Source organism: Nipponia nippon, unplaced genomic scaffold (assembly GCF_047370975.1).
Source record: "Nipponia nippon isolate SJK-2023a ecotype South Korea unplaced genomic scaffold, ASM4737097v1 scaffold_10, whole genome shotgun sequence".
Classification (NCBI taxonomy): Eukaryota; Metazoa; Chordata; class Aves; order Pelecaniformes; family Threskiornithidae; genus Nipponia; species Nipponia nippon.
The window spans coordinates 24,139,738-24,162,686 of record NW_028262291.1 but is presented as its reverse complement, the minus strand read 5'-3'; the positions used below and the strand labels follow the sequence as shown (position 1 = coordinate 24,162,686).

At 36.5% G+C, this 22,949-nt stretch overlaps 1 protein-coding gene across 14 annotated transcripts in view; it reads left to right on the top strand.

The window, feature by feature from the left end:
* The window catches only part of LRRC4C (leucine rich repeat containing 4C), a 582,163-nt gene extending 569,470 nt beyond the window's left edge, over window positions 1-12,693 (top strand). For all 14 annotated transcript variants that reach the window (XM_087745991.1, XM_087745987.1, XM_087745986.1 and 11 more), the window contains one exon: window positions 4,750-12,693. In XM_087745991.1, the coding sequence (XP_087602117.1) occupies window positions 4,792-6,708 (1,917 nt within the window). In that variant the 5' untranslated portion in view covers window positions 4,750-4,791 and the 3' untranslated portion in view covers window positions 6,709-12,693. The remainder of the gene's footprint in view (window positions 1-4,749) is intronic.
* The last annotated feature ends 10,256 nt before the right edge of the window (window positions 12,694-22,949 follow it).

Sequence of the window (22,949 nt, the reverse complement as noted above, 5' to 3'; positions counted from 1 at the left end):
AATCCTTCAGAGATCAGAGTGACTATCGTCAGTTTCTCCTGGTAAAATAACAAAGAGAGATCAAAGCACATCAGGCCTAAGACCTAATTACAAAAAAATAGAAAAATGAATTGCAGGTTCCATTACAATGCCCATAAGGAAGACATCTCTGCATACATGTTTGGCAAAGTTACCTTTCAATAACATAACTACTGCATCCTTCAAGCTGTCCCTAAGGAAGGCTGCACTGTGCATATCTGCAGAGGTAGATTAGCTTTGTCATTCCTTGCTTTGTCTTCTGCATTAGATCTTAAGAGGGCAATGCTATTTGCTCAAAGCAAAATGTGTAGTACATCGAGACTAAGTAAGTATCAGATAAGCTATAGAGAAGAGAACATGCATATCAAATGTCAATTTGAGAGAAGATTTTTTAAGTTCTGTGGAAACAGAAAACAAAACAAATAACTCTCCATATATGTATACGTATGTTTCCATGGCCATAAAAAGAATATACATTACTGTACTAAAATGACAGATGATATAATCTTTGGTAATGAGTGTAATGCCACAGACAAACTTAAGGTCATGTTTGGAAACACATTTAATAATTGTCTGGGGAACTGACTGTGCAGTAAGGAAATTCTTAGCATTTTAAACTAAATTTTAAATCTATACAGCAGAGGGCACTAGTGTTATTGAATTGACCATAGAGTTGATATTTTGGTACTAGAAAAATAAAGGAAAAAAAATCGCTTAGAAGACAAAGAGTTGTCAACAAAGACTAAAGAAGCTGGTTGATGGTCTGTGTTCCATGTGTGGATTTATAAAGCTAAACCTTCACGTGTCTCTAGCATAACAGACAGATACTGAATAGCAAATCATTCTAGTACAGAGTTCCAGATGGGTCTTTATGTAAAGCCCATTAAAATATTTCCATAATGTTCTTCAAGGCTTTAAATGAATTTTCCACTGTGTTTTTGTGCCAGCTAATTTTTTCCAGGGTATTTCCAGGGTATTTATGATTTAAAATTGCCCTGATGTGAAACGACTGCACCAAAACTTCCCAAATACTTAAGCTCTGAGCTGTGGAAAACCACCAATATAAAAGAAAGGACCTTTTTAATACATTCCTACTGCCACTAAGAATCTCACTGCAGTATGTTAGGCTCACGCAAAGCTCATCGGCTGGAAGTGACGACTTGCAAGGCATTGCCTAGCATATTTTCTGCTGGTCATGGTGGCTTTTTTGAATCATCAGCTCCCCTGTACTTTAGCAGCACCAAGTCCAGTTAGTGTGGTCTTATGCTAAATACTGCATATTGCTTCCTGTATTACCAAAGAAGAGGGAAAAATCCAAAGTTAAATCAAATGGTGGCTACAAAAGCTAAGATTTGCTCTCACTGCCTCCCAGAAAATGTTCCAGAGGAATGCAATATAGATTTATATATTAAACAAGATACAGCTTAGACACAGAAAAATCAAACACAACAAGACATGAAAACGTATCTAGAGCTTTCCATCCACATCTCACAAAATGGTGATCCTATCTTCAAAATTATATGCTCATAGCAGCTAATAAGTGACCAAGCTGGTACTTGAAGTATACACAGATTTGAATTTTGAGAAACCTGAGGGTTGCAGAATTCCCTGATGGTCTTTGATAGATCATAGTTCAGAGGCATATGTTTGATTGAGACATCCCTAGCACAGGACTGGGGAAAAAGGTAAATGTAAAAGCCACAGGCAATTTTGGCCTTCAGCACAATGAAAGAGCTGTTCTGTGTGACTGATTCATTGTTTAAGTCAATAACCAAACATGGGAGGAATATAGGGAATTTATTTTAAGAATATAAAACAAAAGCATTTCTTTTAAAAATCTTTTTGCAGCTGAGACATGGAAATATTTCATTTTGTGTTGAACAATTTTTGCTGATAAGTCTCAAAACTGGATAATTTATTTGTTGTAATGAAGTACTGTATTCAAGTAAAAAGTTTTTATCTTTTTTTTTACCCATGGAGCATAAGTGTAGTGACGGAAAGGGAAGATTTACTGGATAAAGCAGTAGGTGAAGGGAATGGTGGGAGATATACCATCAGATGCAAGAAGTTGGAACAGGAGGGAAGTGCCTTGGCGAGCTTGCAGCATGGTTTGGCATCATCAGCTTTATGGAGGCTGTCGAAGAAACAACTGAAGGGAGTTTATGCAGACATTGGCTGATGTTGAGGGCACTTGCTTTCTCGTGACCTTTCTTCTTTTCCCTATATTTTCTTGTTCTACAAATCCCATAGTTTTCCTGGTCCTTCGGGGTATCCAGGATACAGGAATGAGAGTGGAAAGTAGCAAAAAGAAAGGTAGAGAAACCATATGGCATCTTGCAAAGCTGGCCTTCAATAATGAATGGGTCTGAGATAGAACAGAAAAGATTCCTTGTATCTCTACAAGCCACATGTGCTCCCACTGCCACATCAGCTATACAATGATAACTGGCAGCTCTGAAGCTGGATGTAGTAGACTGAGTTCTCATCTCAGTTCCAGTGAAGACAATAACATTGCACCAGTGCAAGGGTAAAATAATTGGTTTGGTGTGTTTCTGTATCTGTTTTATTACTTGTTAATGGAATTCATTATTCAGTCCAAGTCCTTAGGGGATAAGTTTTAGAAGAATTTTAAAAATTAGTAAGGAAAGAAAAGACAAATCTATTGAATAAAAAAAAAACAACTAGTGACAAACAAAAATGCTAATACAATCACATTAAATATCACAGAAGGTGGTTAATTACTATTCAACAGCAAAATTCATAGATCACAGATCTTAACTAAGGAGCCTGAAATTGATATTAGACTCATTGATGTAATTTTTTTGACCACAATGGGCAGATTCTTCTTCATGACAGTGTAAGAAAGATGGGAACCAGGTCCTTTTCACCCGCTTTTTGCAGATAGTTTTACTACAGTTGGATTTTTGATGTAAGGGATCTTGAATCTTAGTGATTAGTTTGAGAGTGTTTCTCCATATATTGTGCTCAGCATCTCTGAAGAGATAAGTGACCTTGTAAGCCTGCAGTAAGGAAGATGTGTACAGCAGCCACCCCTTATCTAATCTAGTACATTATCCTAAGCCCATGAAGCTGATGTTCAGAAGTACAGTTGTTGGCAGAGGGAAGGGATGTAGAGGTGCGAGCAGTAACATCTAACACTACAGTCACAGGGTTCTCCAGAGTCATACAACAGAAGTGTAAGCCACAGAAAGAGAGGTTGAGTGACTTGTTCAAGGTTGCAAGACACATTAGTTTCATGAATCTTTCACAACAAGAAATGATGTTTTATAAATAACACTTACAGAGCTGATCAAATAGATACAGACCAGACTTTCCAATTCCCATTCACAGGTTTTTAACCATTATATTGGCTTTCTCTGCAGTAAATTATTAAAAGTGAGGTGAGAGCACTTGCTAGCTCTGAACCATTATAACAAGTTTTTTAAAAAAGCAGAAATGAATTCTCAAAAACACATTGTCTGAATATATAATCAGAAAAAAAGTATTTCATTAAATGAATTGCTGTGATATGCAAGTTAATATATTTTTTCCTGTATTTTTTTTTTTAAAGATGGCTTTTTTACACAAAATGAAACAATTTGGAGCCTGGAGTGGAAAACTATTGCCTTACAGTGTTTTTTTTTACTGAATATATGTATTATGCATCTGGGTGCTCTAGGTTATAAATATGCTTTAAGCTTGCTGTAATTTATAAGACTTCACTTTTGGCTGATTTATAGGAAATTTCATTAATCTCTACAGCAGAGGGACCTTGCACTGAGCAGCAGATTGAAAATGAACTGAGGGCTGGGGGCTTTAAGAACTACCACAAATGAATCAGGACTGAAATCCTTACAATGGTAATGATAATTTGTAGTGTAAAAGTCTTTTTTTCCCTTACAGTGAGATCTGTAAGATTTTTTTAGAGGTGCCAATGAAACTGCCAACGCTGAAGCTACAGAGATATTTTTCAGCATTTAAATGGCTATTCTTATTTCTGTGTTCAGCACACATTTACTAATGAGTGTTTCTCTGCTGCTGGTGCCAAACAAAAGAATTGAGGAGGAAATATCATGAAATTGGATGATGCTCTTTAATGGTAGGGAAGAATTGATGCTCAGCATGTTTCCTTCGTATTTTATTTTTTTAATTTGAAATAGGCAAGATCTTGCCTTGACATTTGCATGACCTGCTACATTCAGTATTAAAGGCTTTACTTCTAGTTAAACTGATGCAGGAATCACATTTATATAGACAAAGATTTTCACCCATACAAAACAGGAGTCTCCACTTGCTTTTCATATTATCTGTTGTCTTGTCTTATAATGTGTCAAGAAGATTAACACCTTGAATATTCTGATGATTCCTACCTTACTCATTTTTGCCTTTTGAGGCCCTTGTCACTTCTTTCAACTCTCCCCCTTGAGTTAGAACATTTCTTTTAGGTATCAACTGTGGTTTAACTTTTTATCTGCCATCCAGCTACATGCATTATACATTGGCATGAGCAGAAAAAGTTGGTGTCTGTCTTTTTCTTATCTCATTGCCAATTATAGCTCACATGCATAGCTGTACAGGAAACAATACATTAGAATTTCTATAGCTATTCTCACTACAGAGTTTCATGAACTTTGTAGAGTTGACTGAAAGGAGAAGTCTTTGTTTAGAGAGCACAGTTAAATATTTGAGATTAATTTAATGTTTTCCTTCTCCCTTCTTTCTTTCTTTCAGGCTATTCAAACTCCAGAAGGACCAACACCAAATAAATTATGAATGTTGAACAAGATGACCTTACATCCACAGCAGATAATGATAGGTCCTAGGTTTAACAGGGCCCTATTTGACCCCCTGCTTGTGGTGCTGTTGGCTCTTCAGCTTCTTGTGGTGGCTGGTCTAGTGAGGGCTCAAACTTGCCCTTCTGTCTGCTCCTGCAGCAACCAGTTCAGTAAAGTCATTTGTGTACGGAAAAATCTGAGAGACGTACCAGACGGCATCTCCACCAACACCCGGTTACTCAATCTCCATGAGAATCAGATCCAAATCATTAAAGTTAATAGCTTCAAGCATCTGAGGCACCTAGAAATCCTGCAGCTCAGCAGAAATCACATCAGAACAATTGAAATAGGGGCTTTCAATGGTCTGGCCAATCTCAACACTTTGGAACTCTTTGACAATCGTTTGACCACTATCCCAAATGGGGCTTTTGTATACCTGTCAAAACTGAAGGAACTGTGGTTGAGAAACAACCCCATTGAGAGCATCCCTTCTTATGCTTTTAACAGAATCCCTTCTCTCCGGAGGTTGGATTTGGGGGAATTGAAAAGGCTTTCATACATCTCAGAAGGTGCCTTTGAAGGTCTGTCCAACTTGAGGTATTTGAACCTTGCCATGTGCAATCTTCGAGAGATTCCTAACCTCACCCCACTTGTAAAACTGGATGAGTTAGATCTTTCTGGGAATCACCTAACTGCCATCCGGCCAGGTTCTTTCCAAGGGTTAATGCATCTTCAGAAATTGTGGATGATACAGTCCCAGATTCAAGTGATAGAAAGGAATGCTTTTGATAACCTTCAGTCACTTGTAGAGATCAATCTGGCACACAACAATCTGACACTGCTGCCTCATGACCTGTTCACACCACTCCGCCTAGAAAGGATCCACTTGCATCACAATCCTTGGAACTGCAACTGTGATATCCTTTGGCTCAGCTGGTGGATTAAAGACAAGGCACCCTCCAATACTGCATGCTGCGCCCGTTGCCACACACCTCCCAGTTTAAAAGGAAGGTACATTGGTGAGCTGGACCTGAATTACTTCACATGTTACGCTCCAGTCATAGTGGAGCCACCAGCAGACCTCAACGTCACAGAAGGCATGGCTGCAGAGATGAAATGCCGGGCATCAACCTCCCTGACCTCTGTATCCTGGATTACTCCAAATGGATCTGTTATGACGCATGGGGCATACAGAGTTCGGATTGCTGTGCTCAGTGATGGCACATTAAATTTTACAAAAGTAACTGTGCAAGACACGGGTTTGTATACATGCATGGTGAGTAACTCTGTTGGGAATACCACAGCTTCTGCCACACTGAATGTGACTGCCCTGGATAACCCTGGCTACACATACTTTTCAACTGTCACAGTAGAGACTGTGGAACCTTCTCAGGATGAGGCACAGACCACAGAGCAGGTTGGGCCCACACCAGTTACCAACTGGGAGACCACTAACATGACAACCTCACTCACTCCACAGAGCACAAGATCAACAGAAAAAATGTTCACCATTCCTGTGACGGACACAAACAACGGGATCCCGGGAATAGATGAAGTTATGAAGACTACCAAAATCATAATTGGTTGTTTTGTGGCTATCACTCTCATGGCTGCTGTGATGTTGGTAATTTTCTACAAAATGAGGAAACAGCATCACCGGCAGAACCATCATGCTCCAACACGGACTGTAGAGATCATTAATGTGGATGATGAGCTTACAGGTGACACACCCATAGAGAGTCACTTGCCCATGCCAGCAATAGAGCATGAGCACCTAAATCACTTTAACTCTTATAAGTCTCCTTTCAACCACACAACAACAGTTAACACAATAAATTCAATACACAGTTCAGTGCATGAACCGTTATTGATCCGAATGAACTCAAAAGACAATGTACAAGAGACTCAAATCTAAAACATTTATGACATTATGGGGTGGGGGTGGGGACAACAAAAGATGGTTTATAAAACAAATGACACAAATGACTGGGCTAAATCTACTGTTTCAAAAAAGTGTCTTTACAAAGAAAAAGAAATTTATTTATTAAAAATTCTATTGTGATCTAAAGCAGACAAAATTATGTGTATTCCTCAGAACCTGTTTTTGCTGCACTTATTTACCCTCCTCATTCCCTTTTTCCTCCCCAACCTACCCTAATTCCCATTTGCCATATTTTTCATAGGAGATGTTGATTCCCTAAAAGAACTGGTCTAGGAAATTTTGTAAGAATTCTGTTACACTTTGGGAATTTTTATGGTGAATTCTAGTGGTGAGATTCGGTCTATTTTGTCACTTTTTCTCTTTTTTCTTTTGTTTTCTCATGCCATTTTTGAAATTATTCAATAGAGAATGAAATAATAACATCAACTTTACAAGTGAAAAAAACAAACAAGCAAAACTTTTTTTTTCCATGTAATGATTTGCTCTGTATTTACTGAAAGCACCATTCTGTGAAAAAATGGAAGAAAAAGTAAAAAAAAAAAAACAAAACCCAAGAAATTAATTTACTTGGTGAAAACCTATAAAACCCATGATCTTTTAAACAATTCTAGAACCAGAATTTGTAGTTCAAATGCTAAATTAAGATTATAAATAAAATATTGGGGTTTTTTTCTGTATTTGGATATAGCTCATTTTTAGTGTGGCTTTAAACATCAACAATTTGTTAAAAGTCTTAAATTCTTGCAATATTTTACTGTGATGGTCCAAAACAGAATCACTTTAAAGAGAATAATTAAATCGTTTTGGATCATTACTGAAGAACAACAGTTTTCATTTTAGTTTATGTAAGCAGCATACTGGCAAACAAGGGTGTTTGACTTTTAATGCAAGATCAAGACCATTCCTTCTAATGATGTTTTTAATTGTTGCTATTATATTGCAAGATGTATTCCACAATGCCAGGAAAAGTTTTGCAAGGAGTTTCAGCTATCACTGAATTTATTAGACAAAGCTGAAAAGTTTGTTCTGTTTTTTGTTATTTATAACTGTCAATGAGAAAATTAATCTTTATATCAAAGCTAGTGGTTTCCAGTTCAGTTGTTCTGGTACTCCTAGACATAACTATGAAATATGCTTAGCTATCTATAATATCTATAATCAGAGCTGTATCCCTATGTGCAAAAGGAAATCAAAATATTGTTAACAGAGTAACTTGCAGGAAGTAGTCCAAGAATTTTGGTTTAAAAAAGTAGAAAGAACAAAGTCAGCCAAATCAGAGGAGAGTATAGGTTACTGTAACTTGCGTGACAATGAGACTCCCTGTAGAGTAACCAGTTTACATTAATTTAAACTCAGACTCATTTACCAATAACAAATGTACACCATTTTCCTTTATATACATTCTCTGGATTTAGCTTATTGGTATAGGAATGGTGTATACCTTGCACGCTGAAAGCTAAAAGGAAGGCTTTGCATAAGAAAACCAGCTTCAGGACACTGTGTTCTTCCAAGTAGAAGTTCTGCCAAATTAAACTTGTTTATGCATTGGCAACTGAATAGAAGTATTTTAAGATTATTTAACTGGGAAAAATATATACATCTCTGAATGTCTTTTCACCTATTTTCTTCCTTTACCACCCTTATTCTGAGTTTTTAGGGTCCTGTGCCAGGTGAATAATGTTCTTAGTTGTTATCAAAATCTCTTTGGAAATTTCTAGTACGCAACAGCATGCAGGATGAAGGCCCTACTGAACAGTATAATTCTATTGTGTAAATTTAAGACGGAATTTCTGCCAGGTTGAGGGAGTGAATCTCTCTTGTTGGATGCACAGTTCTCAATATTGCAAGTGAATATTGTAGTAAGAAGGCCTGATTTAAAGAGGACACAGTGGAGGTAGGTGATGATGAATCACACCGTGCAAGGAGTCTGATAAGTATAATACAGAATGAAACTCAAAGTTCTATAATAATCTCAAAGAAACATTTGGCAAGACATTATCCTTTGATGTACTACATGAAAAATAATATCTACTCTAAGGGAATTTTAACAGAGGACAAAGACGGACCTGAATGTAAAATGTTGCAGTTGTGATTCCTAGCTTTGCCTATTTCTTCAAAGTGCATTAGGGCATTTCATTGGTGATTTCTTTTAAGTGTTGTGATAGAATCTGTACAGAAACACTGCAATTACACATTGCTATTTGTACTTTGCCCGTCTGGCTAGTACCATTGTGTCCATGACCAATGCGTATCTGAAAACTGAAGAAATTCTTTTCAGGAAACCTAAATCTAGGCCATCTGTAATCAACAGGTTTATGTTAAAAAATTATGGCTACTCTCTAACCAGTATTTGTGAAAGCACTTGTGGTCACCATGGTTTTATAAACAGGTAGTTTTTACTAACTCCTAAAGGTTATGCATAGAAGGCCTTTAAGAAAAAAAGTTATACCTATTGCCAAGTGGCACTCTGGGTCAGTGACAATCTTTATTCCTCTTTGGAGTAATACCAAATAATATTAGTGCCTGTTTTAAACAATATATACATTCTTACTGAGTGTTAAACCAGTTTTACTGGCTAATCAGAAAAAATCAGATATTCCTGCTTGCTCGTAATAAGCATAAGGAAAAAGCATTTTGGTGTGGTTGGTTGAGTGAGTATATATGTGTTACATTGAAACCACATTAGTTATGATTTTCCCAGCATCTTCCTTATCCTTCTTGGAACCACAGAGATTATTTCTTACTCCTTCCTACTTCTATAGAACACCCAGTACTTTTGCAGATTAATTAAAACCAGAGTTAAAGGACATCACAGTTTAAATTATGAACTGAGCTCTGCAATAAAGTGAGAGGAGTGCTGTGCTCTCTTGTTTTGGTGCTCAAATCACAGGCCAGTGCAGCCTGTTACTACTCCAGAGACTACAATGTTAAGAATGAAGCCCGGGCCTCCTGTATGGCAGAGCACAACTGAGAGAAAGCTCTAATGAAATTTCTCTTGCAGGTGACCATATTGTAGACTGTGTGTGATGTAAAAAAATTGTGCAAAAAAATTGTGATCTTGATTATGAGCTATCACTTTCTAGTCGGCCCGTGAGAAAGATGAATTATTCTTCAATTCATTTGGTAGAGTTTGAAGACGTTTGCCTGCTGTTCTGTACAAATACAAAGTGCAAACCATTTTCTTTCTGGAATTGTCATCAAGTTTTACAAATCCTGCCATATGTAGAAATAACATGTGAAAAGCAAAGCAAGTGAGTTCCATTCAATTCACCATACAAAATGGACATTTTATTTTACTTTGACAAGGGCTAAATGTATGAAAATTATTACAGTATTTGTATTTTTTGCTAAAATATTCTAATGCATTAAATATTACCTGTAATGATTTTAAGCTTCCCTGTCAACACTGATGACATTATAGGTTGATCACAGCATTAGAGAAAAGATAACTAAATTAACATTGTACTTAGTTATACTAGCTTCATAGTCTTGGGAAAATATTTCATAACAGTGGTTTTAAGCTTTTATATGTCAAATATGACCATTACTGTAGTCTTTTCAGTGAGGAGAATGGCAAGTCTTTTCAACTTATTTGCCCTTCTCTAAAGTTTATATTCCATTTTTTACATGAGCTAAGTAAAGCATTTTTGAAATTTTCACTTTTTTTCTAAGTCCAGGTGGTGAAGGTCTAGGAAATGTTAGCAGCTACCTTGCAATTTCATATCAAAAGTAAATGAAGAAATAATTTATCCTTCTCTTCAAGATATAATAAGAAGAGTTAGACTTTGGTATGTGGGTTTCTGTTTTTGTTAGCAGAAATATTTAATGCATCTTTTTCTCATTTGTGCAGGTGTTGCCAAAAAAAAAAATATCTCATTTCAAACTTGCATCTAAAATTCAATCTACAGGTAGTCTGAAGGTAGTGGTGGACATTTTATTATGGAGGTGGTATTATATATTAGTATTGTAGTAGACTAACACCCAGAGCCATCACTACTGAAATGGCAAGGGTTCATGAGCAGGGGATGAGCTTCGGGAGATTCTGGGAAACCTACTCAGTAAATCTGCAATTTCTGTTGGCCCTGCAGCCTCACTCTGTAGTGGTGCCCCATGGAAACATTGTGGTTGTGTGTAGTTTGTGTCTGTAAGAGCACAGCAGGGCAGAAGAGCTTTGGGTTGGGAACAACTTCATTGGCTGCTCCCCACTTAAAAGCATAGATGCAGAAGTAATTAGGCTGTAATAGCTCAGCTTCAGACATGCAGTGTATGACTAGAAATGAGGGAATTTTTTGTTTGTTTGTTTATCACATTTAATCACAAATAGGTTTTAAGGCTTAGTGCACACTAAGCAATTGGAAACTTGAATAAAAAAAGATCTACAGATCTACAGTGTAAGTTTTACAGAAATGGCAAAGTCATATTTTGACAAAATGCTCGTGCTTGTTTGAAGGAGTCTGGGAAAGTTTTTTCAGTATTAAGAACTCTGTTAAGACAAATGAGATCTGTACTTCAATAGCTACATACTATTTACTTCAATAAGTCATGATTTTCTTAGGCGAGAGCTGTTAAACAAAATATTGTGTTTAATTTGTCTTGGTTTTAGTCCTTGCTTTCATACATTTATAACTTACACTTAGACTGTCTGTTAATAGGAGTGCTGTCTAAAGGGATGAATCAGAGAACCCTGACTGACTTTCATAAGAGAGAAATCTTTCCTATACTGTAACTCCAGTGAAGTATGGAATTTTGGAATGAGGAGGAGACACTGAAATGATGCATCATCAGCTGATTTTATGTCTATCTTTTGTAAAAAAAGAAAGAGGAAAATAAAGTCTGTCATTTTTGAGAATTTTGAAAACCAAATGTTATGTGAAAATAGGAAAAATTAATAAAAAATAGAAGAAATTAGAACATTATTGGAATTGAAAGTAACAGTAAGATGTAATGATTAAAGTAAAAAGTGGGAGTCATATATCCCAGCTAATCTTTACATTTTTTCTAACACCATAATTTGAAAACTCAAAAATTAGAGTTACTTTTCTATGTATCATTTGGCTTGTGCAAGGATTCTGGCTGCTCCATTCATAGTTTTCTGTTTTATTCTTAAATTTTGCAGTACATGTATGATGTAATCTGGGCTTTCAGCTCTGGAATTTTCCCAGACAGAGCATGCAAGGGAATTCTCTGCTAAGTTATCCAAACTCCACCCATTGAAGGTTCATGTTTAATACTCTCTGAGGCTTTTTTCAATCTACTTGAAATGGCTTGTGCAGTGAAAGATTCCTTAATTTGTTTGATCCTCTACTACAATAGCAATATATGATTCATATCCTAGTTTGGAGAAGATGGTTTTGCATGGATTATATTTTCATCAAATTTAAAATATAAATTCCAATTGTATTTCATTTCAGTAAAAAATTTTGATTTCTGTTGACTTGAAAAGTACTTCTGTTCCTTTCACAGTAGCTCAGTTAAACACAACTAAATTACAAAAAAAAAAAAAAGAATCTGCATCTTGGAAAGGTATGCATGCACACGTGTCTGTATATGTGTGTTATTTAGAAAGTGATTCTACAAGTGAGATTAAAGGAATAAAAGAAGAAATGTATAAAAAAGAGAAACATGGAATAAATGACCTGAGAGAGAATCTAGTAAAACAGAACCAGAGTTAGTGGACCGCAGAATTAATCCAACACATATGACTAATTTAATTCTGTAACTTGTAATTCAATTTGATTTAATTTGCTCATTTAATTCCTCAAAAGGACAGTTGTCTGAGTGAGGATGTGGAAATCTGAGTTTTTGACAGTACCCACATGATATCAAGCAGGTCTTCCTTTTCCCTGTCCTATTCAACTATCATTTTCTGAAACTGTCTTCCTGAGGCACCCATCTCTCTGGCCTGTCTTGGGACTGAATTCCAGTGGTCAATGAGGCAGAAGACAGGTCAGTGTTGTGTTACTAAGTAGAGCCTCTACAGATCTGGGTACTGGGTGTTTAAGTCCATTACCTCCTAAACAGCTAGTTCCCATTTGATACTGCAAGGCAGTTTCATAAACCACTTATATGTTTTTAAATATTGTATATAAGGTTAGGGTTGATGATCACCTGCCATGTGTTAATTCACTGTCTTTCAGGTTGAAATAGTCTTTTTTTTTTCCTGTTGTAACATACCTTTCTTTGTGACGAAGTATTTGATCAAATTCTAAAGAGCTGAAGAAAAAATATCAATGTCTTTGGATATTCAGAGTATAAAAGGATTCCAAATTGTATAAAACTACACTTAAAAAAAAAGACAATAAATAACAATATTCTCAGATTCCTAGAAAGCAAATGCCTAAACAGTGTTTTCTGCTATTTTTTTTTTTTTTAATTTGGTTAACAACAGTTTCTCTATTTGACTCAACAAAGTCATCAAGGCCTTATCAGACTGAATAAAGCAGAGGAACTGACAAGTTCCATGGCTTTTGCTAAGACTTCCATGACAGAGATTATTTTGTTCTGCTAATTTTTTTTCTTATAAATTCTATTGTCTATGTGTTTCCATCAGGATGGATATGAGTAATTATTGTTGGAAATATTGTCACCTCTTTTTTCTACCTGGAGAAACATTGGCTCCACGTGTTTATCTTTTCAACTCCCTGCTGATTTCTGATACTCCTGTGGGGAAGCAATCAATTCTGTACTGAAAGGGAAGCTTTGGCTCACCTAATACAACAATGAAATAATAAAGGGCTGAATCAGGCAAGGAAGAATAAAATAAAATGCAGTGATAGAGGGGAGAGAAGAGTCCTGAGAAGATAACTAAGCATTACAGGGAGAGAAAAAAAAAAATACCACAAAGAACAAGGAAGTTGAAAAGGAGTGAGAAGCTATTCTCTCCTTTCTTCCTCTCCTTTGCTTCTCATTTCATGCATTTTGTTTCCAAGTATAGCTGGGTAATATTTGAACACACTGATGAATGTGTTCTAAATAAATCACATTGGAAAATGTCTGAGGGATTATTTTAAAAGTTATAAAAGCAACAGTCTTTAGACTTGTATGGGTCAAACCAGTCTCAGAGGACTATTTAGGATGTTATGATATTGTGCTAAGACGCTAAGAGATTACTGTGGCAAGATATTTAAGTCAGAATTCTGAAAAAAACTATTCATACTTTGAGTAGAAAATAATTTCCCAAGAGAAAAAGTAGAAATTTGCATTCTGGGAGCACCCAAATGGCAATTTCTGCATGTAAATATCATTTAAACATTAACCTCTGCTGATTTTAGAATTGGTCCCTTAAAATGAATCTGGAAGAAGCATTAAAATGGACAAGGATGGTAGTAGTCAAATCTTTAATTTAGTAGAACTTTCCATTTCTGTCCTCTGGGATTATTTTCAGTAAAACAGTATTTTTAATTAGGAACTAAGAAGAGGTTTATTTGTACATGTTCTCCCCCTTTCTCCCCTCAAATGAGTATAACATTTTTAGCTGGCTAATACAACTGGTATTAGAATTTTGGGAAAAAAGAAAGATACCTTGCGAAACACCTGATAATTTGGTTGTATGCTTTTGCATTTTGTTTTAAGTTGCTTTTTCTTGCCTCTAGAAACAAATATAAGTTAAGGAAATGAAATGGTAAGATAGAAAACTTGACTCTATGATGAAGTTTGTGAAGGTGCAAGATTTGTATGTCCTTACTGTTTTCTTAATTTCCTTCTACTTTACTGTCACAAAGGGGTAGGAAGCTCAAGGAAGTCCTCCTTACAATTTTTTTCACGATTTTTTAGGTTTTGGATATGCTTTTTCCCTCCACTGGTCAAATAAATTTTCTATGAATTTTATTATGTTTCCGATCAAAAACCTTTTCTCGTCTCTATTTACAATTTCAGCTTTTTTCTGTATCTTCAGTTTTCACTCAACATATTTTCTCAAAAGCTGAGACTTTTTTAATTATATATTTTCTTCATGATACATGGTTGTAGGATTTAAATCTGCATTGCACCACTATGCATCCTGCCTAGCTTCATGGCAGTATCTGCTCTCATTCACTACCTTCATAGCATTATTTGATTGTATCACTCTTTGTGTAGTCTAATTGAGAGTCAGTCCGTAAAGTCTTTCCTCCACACAAACATGAAGTGTTCCTATTAAATGGAAGTGTGGAAGAGTATGACTGTCCAGCACTTGTTTCAAGGCTTAACACGAAAACACTGTAAACTCAAACTTTTCAGGCTTCTGTGACAATTGGGGTTTGGCTGCAGAAAATCAGCAGAACAGCCTGACTGGTGTGAGGTAATTAATCTCTTGTGTATATATTAACTCTGGTTTAATTTTAAAGTTGTGATATGACGTGTGCTGCTATAATGGTTCAGTAGGGGAAATTATTTTGTTCTTTTAAATGTTAAGTTCTAAGAGAATTGTTGGGCTGAGAACCAAGTCCTTCACATTGCTTTACTGCGACACTGTTGCAGCTTTGACTTTAAGGGTGCACCAGAAGTGTATGAGAAGTGTTCAGTTTCCCTATCTGCTCTCTTGTGACCAGTCTTCCGTGACAAATGCAGTTCTCTATAAGAACATTTAATCTAAGATACAAACTCTATCAGACACATTGCAAATAGACCACAGTATATTCATCATGGGGTAATAAATATAATAACTCTTCCTCCTCGGTTTAGCTTTCTATACCACCATCTCCTTGTGGTTAGCTTTCTATATCTTCATTCAAGTTTCCATCAAGTGCTCTATCTTACTGCAGCTGCAAAGTGTTTGATGGCTAAGAGTCTGTCTTTGGAGGGTAAGTTATGCAAAAGTAAATGAGTTGTCACTATATGTCTGTTGTTCAGATACAAACTGCTCTCTGTCCATCCCTTACAGAAACTTCCCATAGTCATGTTTCTCTGCAATCCTAATTGATAAAATTAATTCTCTTTATTCCATTTCATTTCTCAGGGTGTTTCCAAGGAATGGCACAAGTAATGGCAAGAAGAAAGAAGCTGGTGATTTTGCTTCCAGGACATATATGAATACAGATAATGTTTGTGTAAAGAGCCCATGAAAATAACTATTAGAAGAAATAGATGAATCAAGACACAACAGATTAAAAACAAATATAAATTCCATTCTTTTCTCTGTTGTATACACACACACATGTAGATATATATAGATATATACATGCACTGTCTTGTGGCTCTGATGCTTTTCAGCAGATCTGCTCTAGAAAGCAGTGCAGATGCAGTGGAGGTGCAGTACACTTCTCGTTGGGTGGCTAGCTGCCCACTGACATGCATGGCAGAGGAAAGTAAGACACAAAAAGCTTTCACCAAGGGTCATCAAAGGTAAAAGTTCTGGTGTGGACAGGGCCGTGATATCCCTGAGGTAGGAGTTGACCCCATGCATACGATGCAGTGAGTATGGAGGATCTGCTATATAACAGGACACTATCTTTCCTTATTTATAAACAGGGAAAAAGGTAAGGCTCTCCACCAGGCAATTCAGAGTACTCTAGGTATCTCAAAGCGGGAGAAAGTGAATGTCCCTTTCTGTAGTAATTCTGGTTTTGCCACTGGTCTATGTAATCACTATGTAAAAAACTCTTTATGTGACTTTTTGAAGCAGTTTCCCCATTTGCAGAGTGTGTTGGGAAACACAAACACAAAAAGAATGAATGCTGGTCATTACTGCTGTTGCTCTTTTTGCTGAGGTTGGGCTTTTTTTTCATTTGTGTTTCTCAAGCATTTGGCACTTCTCTTTGAGAATTTCAAATGGAAGGATCAACAAGTCATGATCTCTGTGTAAAACAAATACATGATTTTATGGTCTTACTTGATGGATACATCACATTTTGGGCCTGTGGCGCATCTGTGACAGCACTGTCCAGGTTTGTGGCCAGTGACAGCACATTCATACGGTGTCAGATGTGACCAAATAATACAACACACCCCTTGTTTCTCTTGTAGCTTTCTCAAACTTTAGCTTTAGGAGAAAGGGCAAAACAAATAGGATTTTCCATCCTTTAGAAAGAAAGTAAAGGGATGCAGGAAAGGTACAGGCACAGATGCATGAAACAATCAGAAGAGACACAGAGTTGGGGGGGATAAAATTCACCTGGGGAAAACTGTAGGAAATGGCTTCCCATCTTCCTCCCAGAGAAAGGCTTCTCTTGAGTAAGTAAGCTTTCGCAGATTATTGTGGGTTTTTTCCTTTTAGGAGCACGTTCAACTTTTATCTGTTTCAACCTTATCTTAAATATGGACTGTAAATTGTCCCATCTTCAGGAAGATTGATTCAACTAAAGGGCAGAAAGCCCTTATGGAAATGAAACAACACATTAAAGAACCAGGACTTAACTGTGTAAACAGAGTGGATATTCATGCTGATAGGGGTAAGGAGAAATTGCTATCGTTTACTGCTTCACCAAATCTTTCCATTAGGGTCTTTCAGGCAGTTTACAAACACTTATTCGCAATTCCCCTCCTCGTCATCTGTTAGAGGAGGGAAGTTGCAATAAAAGGTGTCTGAGTTGTTTCTTTCCAATGTGTGAGTGCAGTGAGCACCTGGGGCAGGAGTTGTGGCCAGGGGAAGAGCTTTTCCCCAGAACGCAGCTGGGCACATTCGGGGAGGGGAGGCTCTTGCAGACCGTGGATGGAAAGAGAAACAAGCTTACTGAGACCCTGCAGGGATGTAGCACTGAGCTTTGCACTTCTGTGGTGGAAAAAGAAATTTGCTAGGAACTCAGAGGTGTCCCAGAGTTTGCAGCTAGCAGTGAGTTAAGTGCACAGTGAACAAGGGGAGGGAAATTGATTTATAAATAATTCCAGTTTCAATTCTGTTTGGTTTCATCTATTTAGAAAACTAATAATTTTAGTGTATATACATATATTTAAAAGTCTCTGGCTTTTGTGTTTAAAATAAGTTTTATTAGCTTTGGTCTAAGTGTGGGGAGTCATCTTGTTATATTCGTCTCAAAGTTCAGACTGCCTTTGGTTCCCATTAGTGAAACATGATATGTATTTTATAATGGAGCAATCTGGGACAAAGATCGGTTAAATTACATTGTGTCACAGGTAGAAAGTAATCTTTCTTCTTTTCCCTTTCACTGTGTGAATGCTGTATTTACTTCCTTCTGGGCCTTAGTATATGTAAGTGTCCTACAGTGTATGATTATTGTTTCATTAACATTAATGTTTTTTCTAAGAAACAATTGGAAGGCTTACTATCCAAGCCTCTGTCTTTATTCTTGGCAGTAAATCTCTAAGCTGTCATCATTGATAAATCTTGTGATCAAAAAGTTGTTTTTATTGTTTATTTATTATTCTATTTTACTCTTCAAGGCTGAACATAATTCTTTGAATGCCTAGTGTCCAACTCCTTTAATCGATGTTGAATACATTTCTATAATAAATTTATTCAAGCACCCTGCTTCCACAACAGTGTCTCATAACATAGCACATAACAACAGCAGCACTGTAGAATCAGTATTTTTAAAATTCAGTGCTGTTCTGTCAGTTAATAAAGAACACTGAAGCAAAACAAATATTTCCTAACTCTAGCATTCAAATGCAAAGATGTACTCTTTTGCCAATGTTAACAACCCAAACATTCCTGCATTCTACCAGTTTATGAGAACTAAAGAGCAAAGCTAACAAGAAACTGTATGTTTTCTTTTTTTTCAAAATAGAAAGGCTAAGGATAAAAGAGCAATATAAACACTGGAGAATATATGTGATTATGAAGAGTATATGTATTTAAAATCTTAAAAAATGTTTAAATTAATAAAAAATAATTATTAGGATGTAGACTCACTGAGTAAATCTCACATAACCAGCATAGCTTAAGCATTCAAATATATTTTTTTACCTGATGTTTAACCTTGTCACATTGCTACTACTAGCAAATAGTTCTAAAGTCAAGGAAGTATAATGAGGCTAACTTATGTATGAGAACAGTAAAATACTTTATTCTCTCTGACCAACTTATGATAAAAATCTGATGTGGATACCAGTGGAAAATTGGACTTTTTGTCTTCTAATATTGACACAGTTGTTAATTTCCTGGGGGTGGGGGCAGAAAACATATATTCTGTAGCCCCTTGTTTCACTTAAAAAAACAAACAAACAAACAAACAGACAACAAAAAAACCCCCAACAAATCCAGGGAAAAATCTGGGGAATAGTGATGTTCCCTGAGGTGCCACAAGTTTGTCTGGGTCTCAAAATTATTTTTCCAAGGCAAAGTATAAAATTTCAGCACAATCTCATCATAGAAAAATAATTTTAGAATAGATTAAGAGTCACTAACAAAGTATTTGTGTCAGTGTTCTGACTCTTAAATTAGGAGAATTGGATTGTATGGTTAAAAAATACCTTTTTTTTCACCAATAATAGTCTAGAAAAATAACATATAAACAAGTATGGTTTAGTTGTTGTCATTGACCACATAAGTTAAGACAGAAATGACAACATCAAAGTTCTGTGGGGAAAAGGACTTACTTTCCCAGTATTTCTTTTTAAGGGGAAATGAAAAATTCAATGCAGTTTTATGAAATATCTGAGGGAACCTTATTTTCATTATAGTTATGCATTCTGGGGATTTTGGGGGGTTGCTGACTTAGAATATTCTGATATAATTATTTTTTTTATTTAACAAAGCCTTTTAATGAAAAAACATCCCAGTCCCTGAAGGAGGCTGAGCAGTTGTCAGAGGTCTGTTGTTACTGAACTGTGAGAAAAGGGGCCTTCATTACAACTGTAAAATATGAGGAGAAAGCCTTAGCTTGGAGCCAGCTGCAGAGAATAGATTATAAACGTTTGAGAGCAAGTTGTACAGTTGGTATGATGCAAAGGAGAGAGCTGTCACTGTGCTGCAGGCAATCGGCATACTGGGATAGGTGATCTCATTAAGCACCAATCTGATGTAATCATGCTGTTCATGCTGGTTTATTGTTTGGTGCTGGAAAATGTATTTGTACTTTAATAGAATCACAGTTTTGAGGTACATGATATCTAACAATACTAAAGCTGTTCAGTGACTGTTTGAGATCCTGATTTTTTTGTTTCGTTGGTTGTTGCCCGGTCCAGTGATGCTAGGTCACACTGGTTTTGCCTTCTGCCCCATTTCTCTCATCAGAACTGGGGTCCCTTGACCAAGGCTGCTGGCTCTGGCAATGATGTCTCTGTGGAGATGGACAGACAGATGAACAGACAGATAGATGGTGTTCCGATTTTCCTTTTCTTTCCACTTAGAGCCACAGGTGCTGTTCATGCGGTCAAATGAAGCTCTGCATGTCCTGAGGCAGAAACAGTGCCAGGTGGGAAACACTGAGATGGCAGATCCTGTGGCTAAGGGAGGAAGGAGAGGAAGAGCAGGTCCTGGAGTGGAGTGGGGCACACATCTTAGGAAGCTGGAAAATATGATTCTCCATAGAGTGAAGGCCTACAGGAAATCAGATTTGATGGTCAAAAGGAAATTAGTGAAGGCAAAGGAAGACATCTGCACCCTCCTCCTTTCTCTTATGGGTCCTATGTTCTAAAAAACTCAGTAGAATTGTGCTACCTGATATGATAGTAATACTTCATTTAAAATAGTTTGGATTCGAGTGTTATCACTGTTACTGCTACAGCTGGCTCTGGCTTAAACACTTTTAAGAAGACTAAGTTAAGTCTGAACCAAAGAGCTTTAAATACTAAGTAGATAAAGTTGCAGATTCTAACATGATGGCTGGTATATGTGATGTCAATCAATTTCATTTGGATTCAGTGCCTCAGGCCTGGCTGTGAAGTCTATATAAATAAGTTTTATGCTAGGAAGAACATGATTTTCTTGATATAACTATCATCTGTCTTCCAGCCTTCTCCAACTGCTTTCTTGTCTGTAGGGTTTATTAACTGTTTCACATACTTCTCATGGTATCATAGTAAATTAACAAAAAAGTCCACAGCTTGAGGTCTTAGATTTAAAAAACAAAAACAAACCAAACTTGTATGTATATGTGAAAAGGAGACAGAAAAGTGTGTGTGTGTGTGGGAAGCAAAACTCTGAAGTTTCCTAAAATTCCTAGAATTTCCTTTATTAATTTCTCATGCTGTTATACGCAGAGAGCAGAAAAGATGCTCGCAAAAACATGCTCGCTGTATACCGTCCCCCCTCACCCCCCACCCCCAAGTGATATTTGTTTTGCAAGATGATTTTTCCTTAAAAAGCAATATTTACTCAGGATTATGTAGTTAGGTCTTTTGAAATCAGAATCTGGCTGCTCAGGGAACCATGACTACATTTTAAATTGCTTGATTATTTTTCTGTGGGGGATGACCATTTTATTGCCTGAAATAACACAATTATGTTGCATTCCTCAATGTAATGGCTGTCACAAAGAGTAGATAAAGAAATAGATTGAGCTTGTTTTAAGGACATTTTGGATAGTAATTACTTGAGGATGCAAACAGGAATTGTGAGGCAGTACCCAAGAGACTGGAAATCTCACTTCTGAATAAATAGTCAGCACTTAGAATGCATTCAAGCTTCTAAGGTTATTAACCCTCTTTTGTGCTGTAGGCCATATAGAAGCGATTAAATTGCACATATTTGCCAATGAATCAATCTAGTTGCAATATAGAAGAAAGAGTGTAGCTCACCCATCAGAGAATGTCTGTAACCAAAAAGAGTTGAATTATGCTGCAACTGAATTGTGCTGTGAAGAGCCACATTCACCTCTGATTGAAATCCAGTAAATTAAATCTGTACATTTATTTGAATACATAAACGTGTTATACCTTCTCTTTTGTAATGGATGTACAATGACTTCCAGTAATAAAGCTAGGGTGACTTTGTAGTCCAGAGAGCAAGATATAAGAACTGTATTAGTTATGCATGCCTTGCATATTGGAAAGGGTTCTCCCTAATCTTTGTAAGAGTGTTCAATTTACTTTTCCTCCCAGTGCTGCAAGGAGTTTGCAGCTGGAGTTTGAAGGGGAGTAGTGCCAGACCAGGTCTGTGATGAGGGCTGTTGTGTGATTCCACAGGTGTTGCTTAGTCTATAGGAGGGTTACAAATGTTCAACTTGGCATGGTGATGCTATCTGCAAAGAATTAAAAGAATTGGTATTAAGGGCATATAATAAATTTTATTAGGAGGTGTGGGGTGGATTTTTCAAAGCTAAAAATTAAAGTTCCCACCCTTTGCAGAAAATAGGTTACACCTTGGTCTCCAATACTTTGATTTGTTCATTTTAAAATATTCCCTACTAATAAGGAATTACAGAAGAGAAAGAGAGTAGTTCCATGCAGCATGCACCTTTGATCTGCAACTAAGCTTCTGGTTTCCTTACAGTTATCAACTTTTTTTTTTTCTGCATCCCACTCTCAAATCCCTGTTTGGCTGTTTATACATATATATATGTGTGTATATATATATATATATATAGTTATATATTTATTTTTGCCCCATACATCTTTAGTTTCCTGAAGCTAATATAGCTTGAAGCGTTTATGATTAGAGTTGCCCAAATTAGAAAGTTCATTGCAGAGTACAGTTTCTGATATGTACATGAGAACAAATAAGGCTATGACACATTAAACAGGTAAACAACATAACATTGGGAAGTAACAACCAAATGGAACAAAGCCCTGTGAGGACTGCTGCATTTGGATGGTTCGTATGGGCAGATTGTTAACCTAACTTTGAAAAGAAGCTAGGGTGAAAAAGTACTCAAGCAAAAACTGAATTCCTAAATGGTATGAAATTTGCAACTTCATTCTCTGAAGTATGAAGTTAGGATATGGGAGAAGACAGGTAGAATCATAGCAAAGGTGATGAGATCCAACTGCATGAAATCATGTCTGTGGTCCCACTTCTTCCAAGAAGCAAGCAACTGAAAGATGGAGAGGCATAAAGGCACACAAAAGTCAAGGATCTTGAGAGGAGAGAGGTACCTTGTATATAGCTCATTAAAACTCGAACAGCGGGTCTAAAAATATTACTTTCTGGTTTAATTAAGGTATTAGGTAACATTAGGAAGTTTGGCTTCATAATGAAGGTAAGTTATCGGGTGATTTTCATTGCCAACGTAAATTTGCCTCTCAGAATACTGGGCTTTACAAACTTTTCTCAAAGTATAAGGTGTTTGTTCTCAGTTGTCAGTTTGTGAGTAAAATTATTAATATTAGAGACTTTTAATGAAGAGCACTACCATGAAGAGCACTCATACAGATTAAGTTTATTGTCATATATGTTT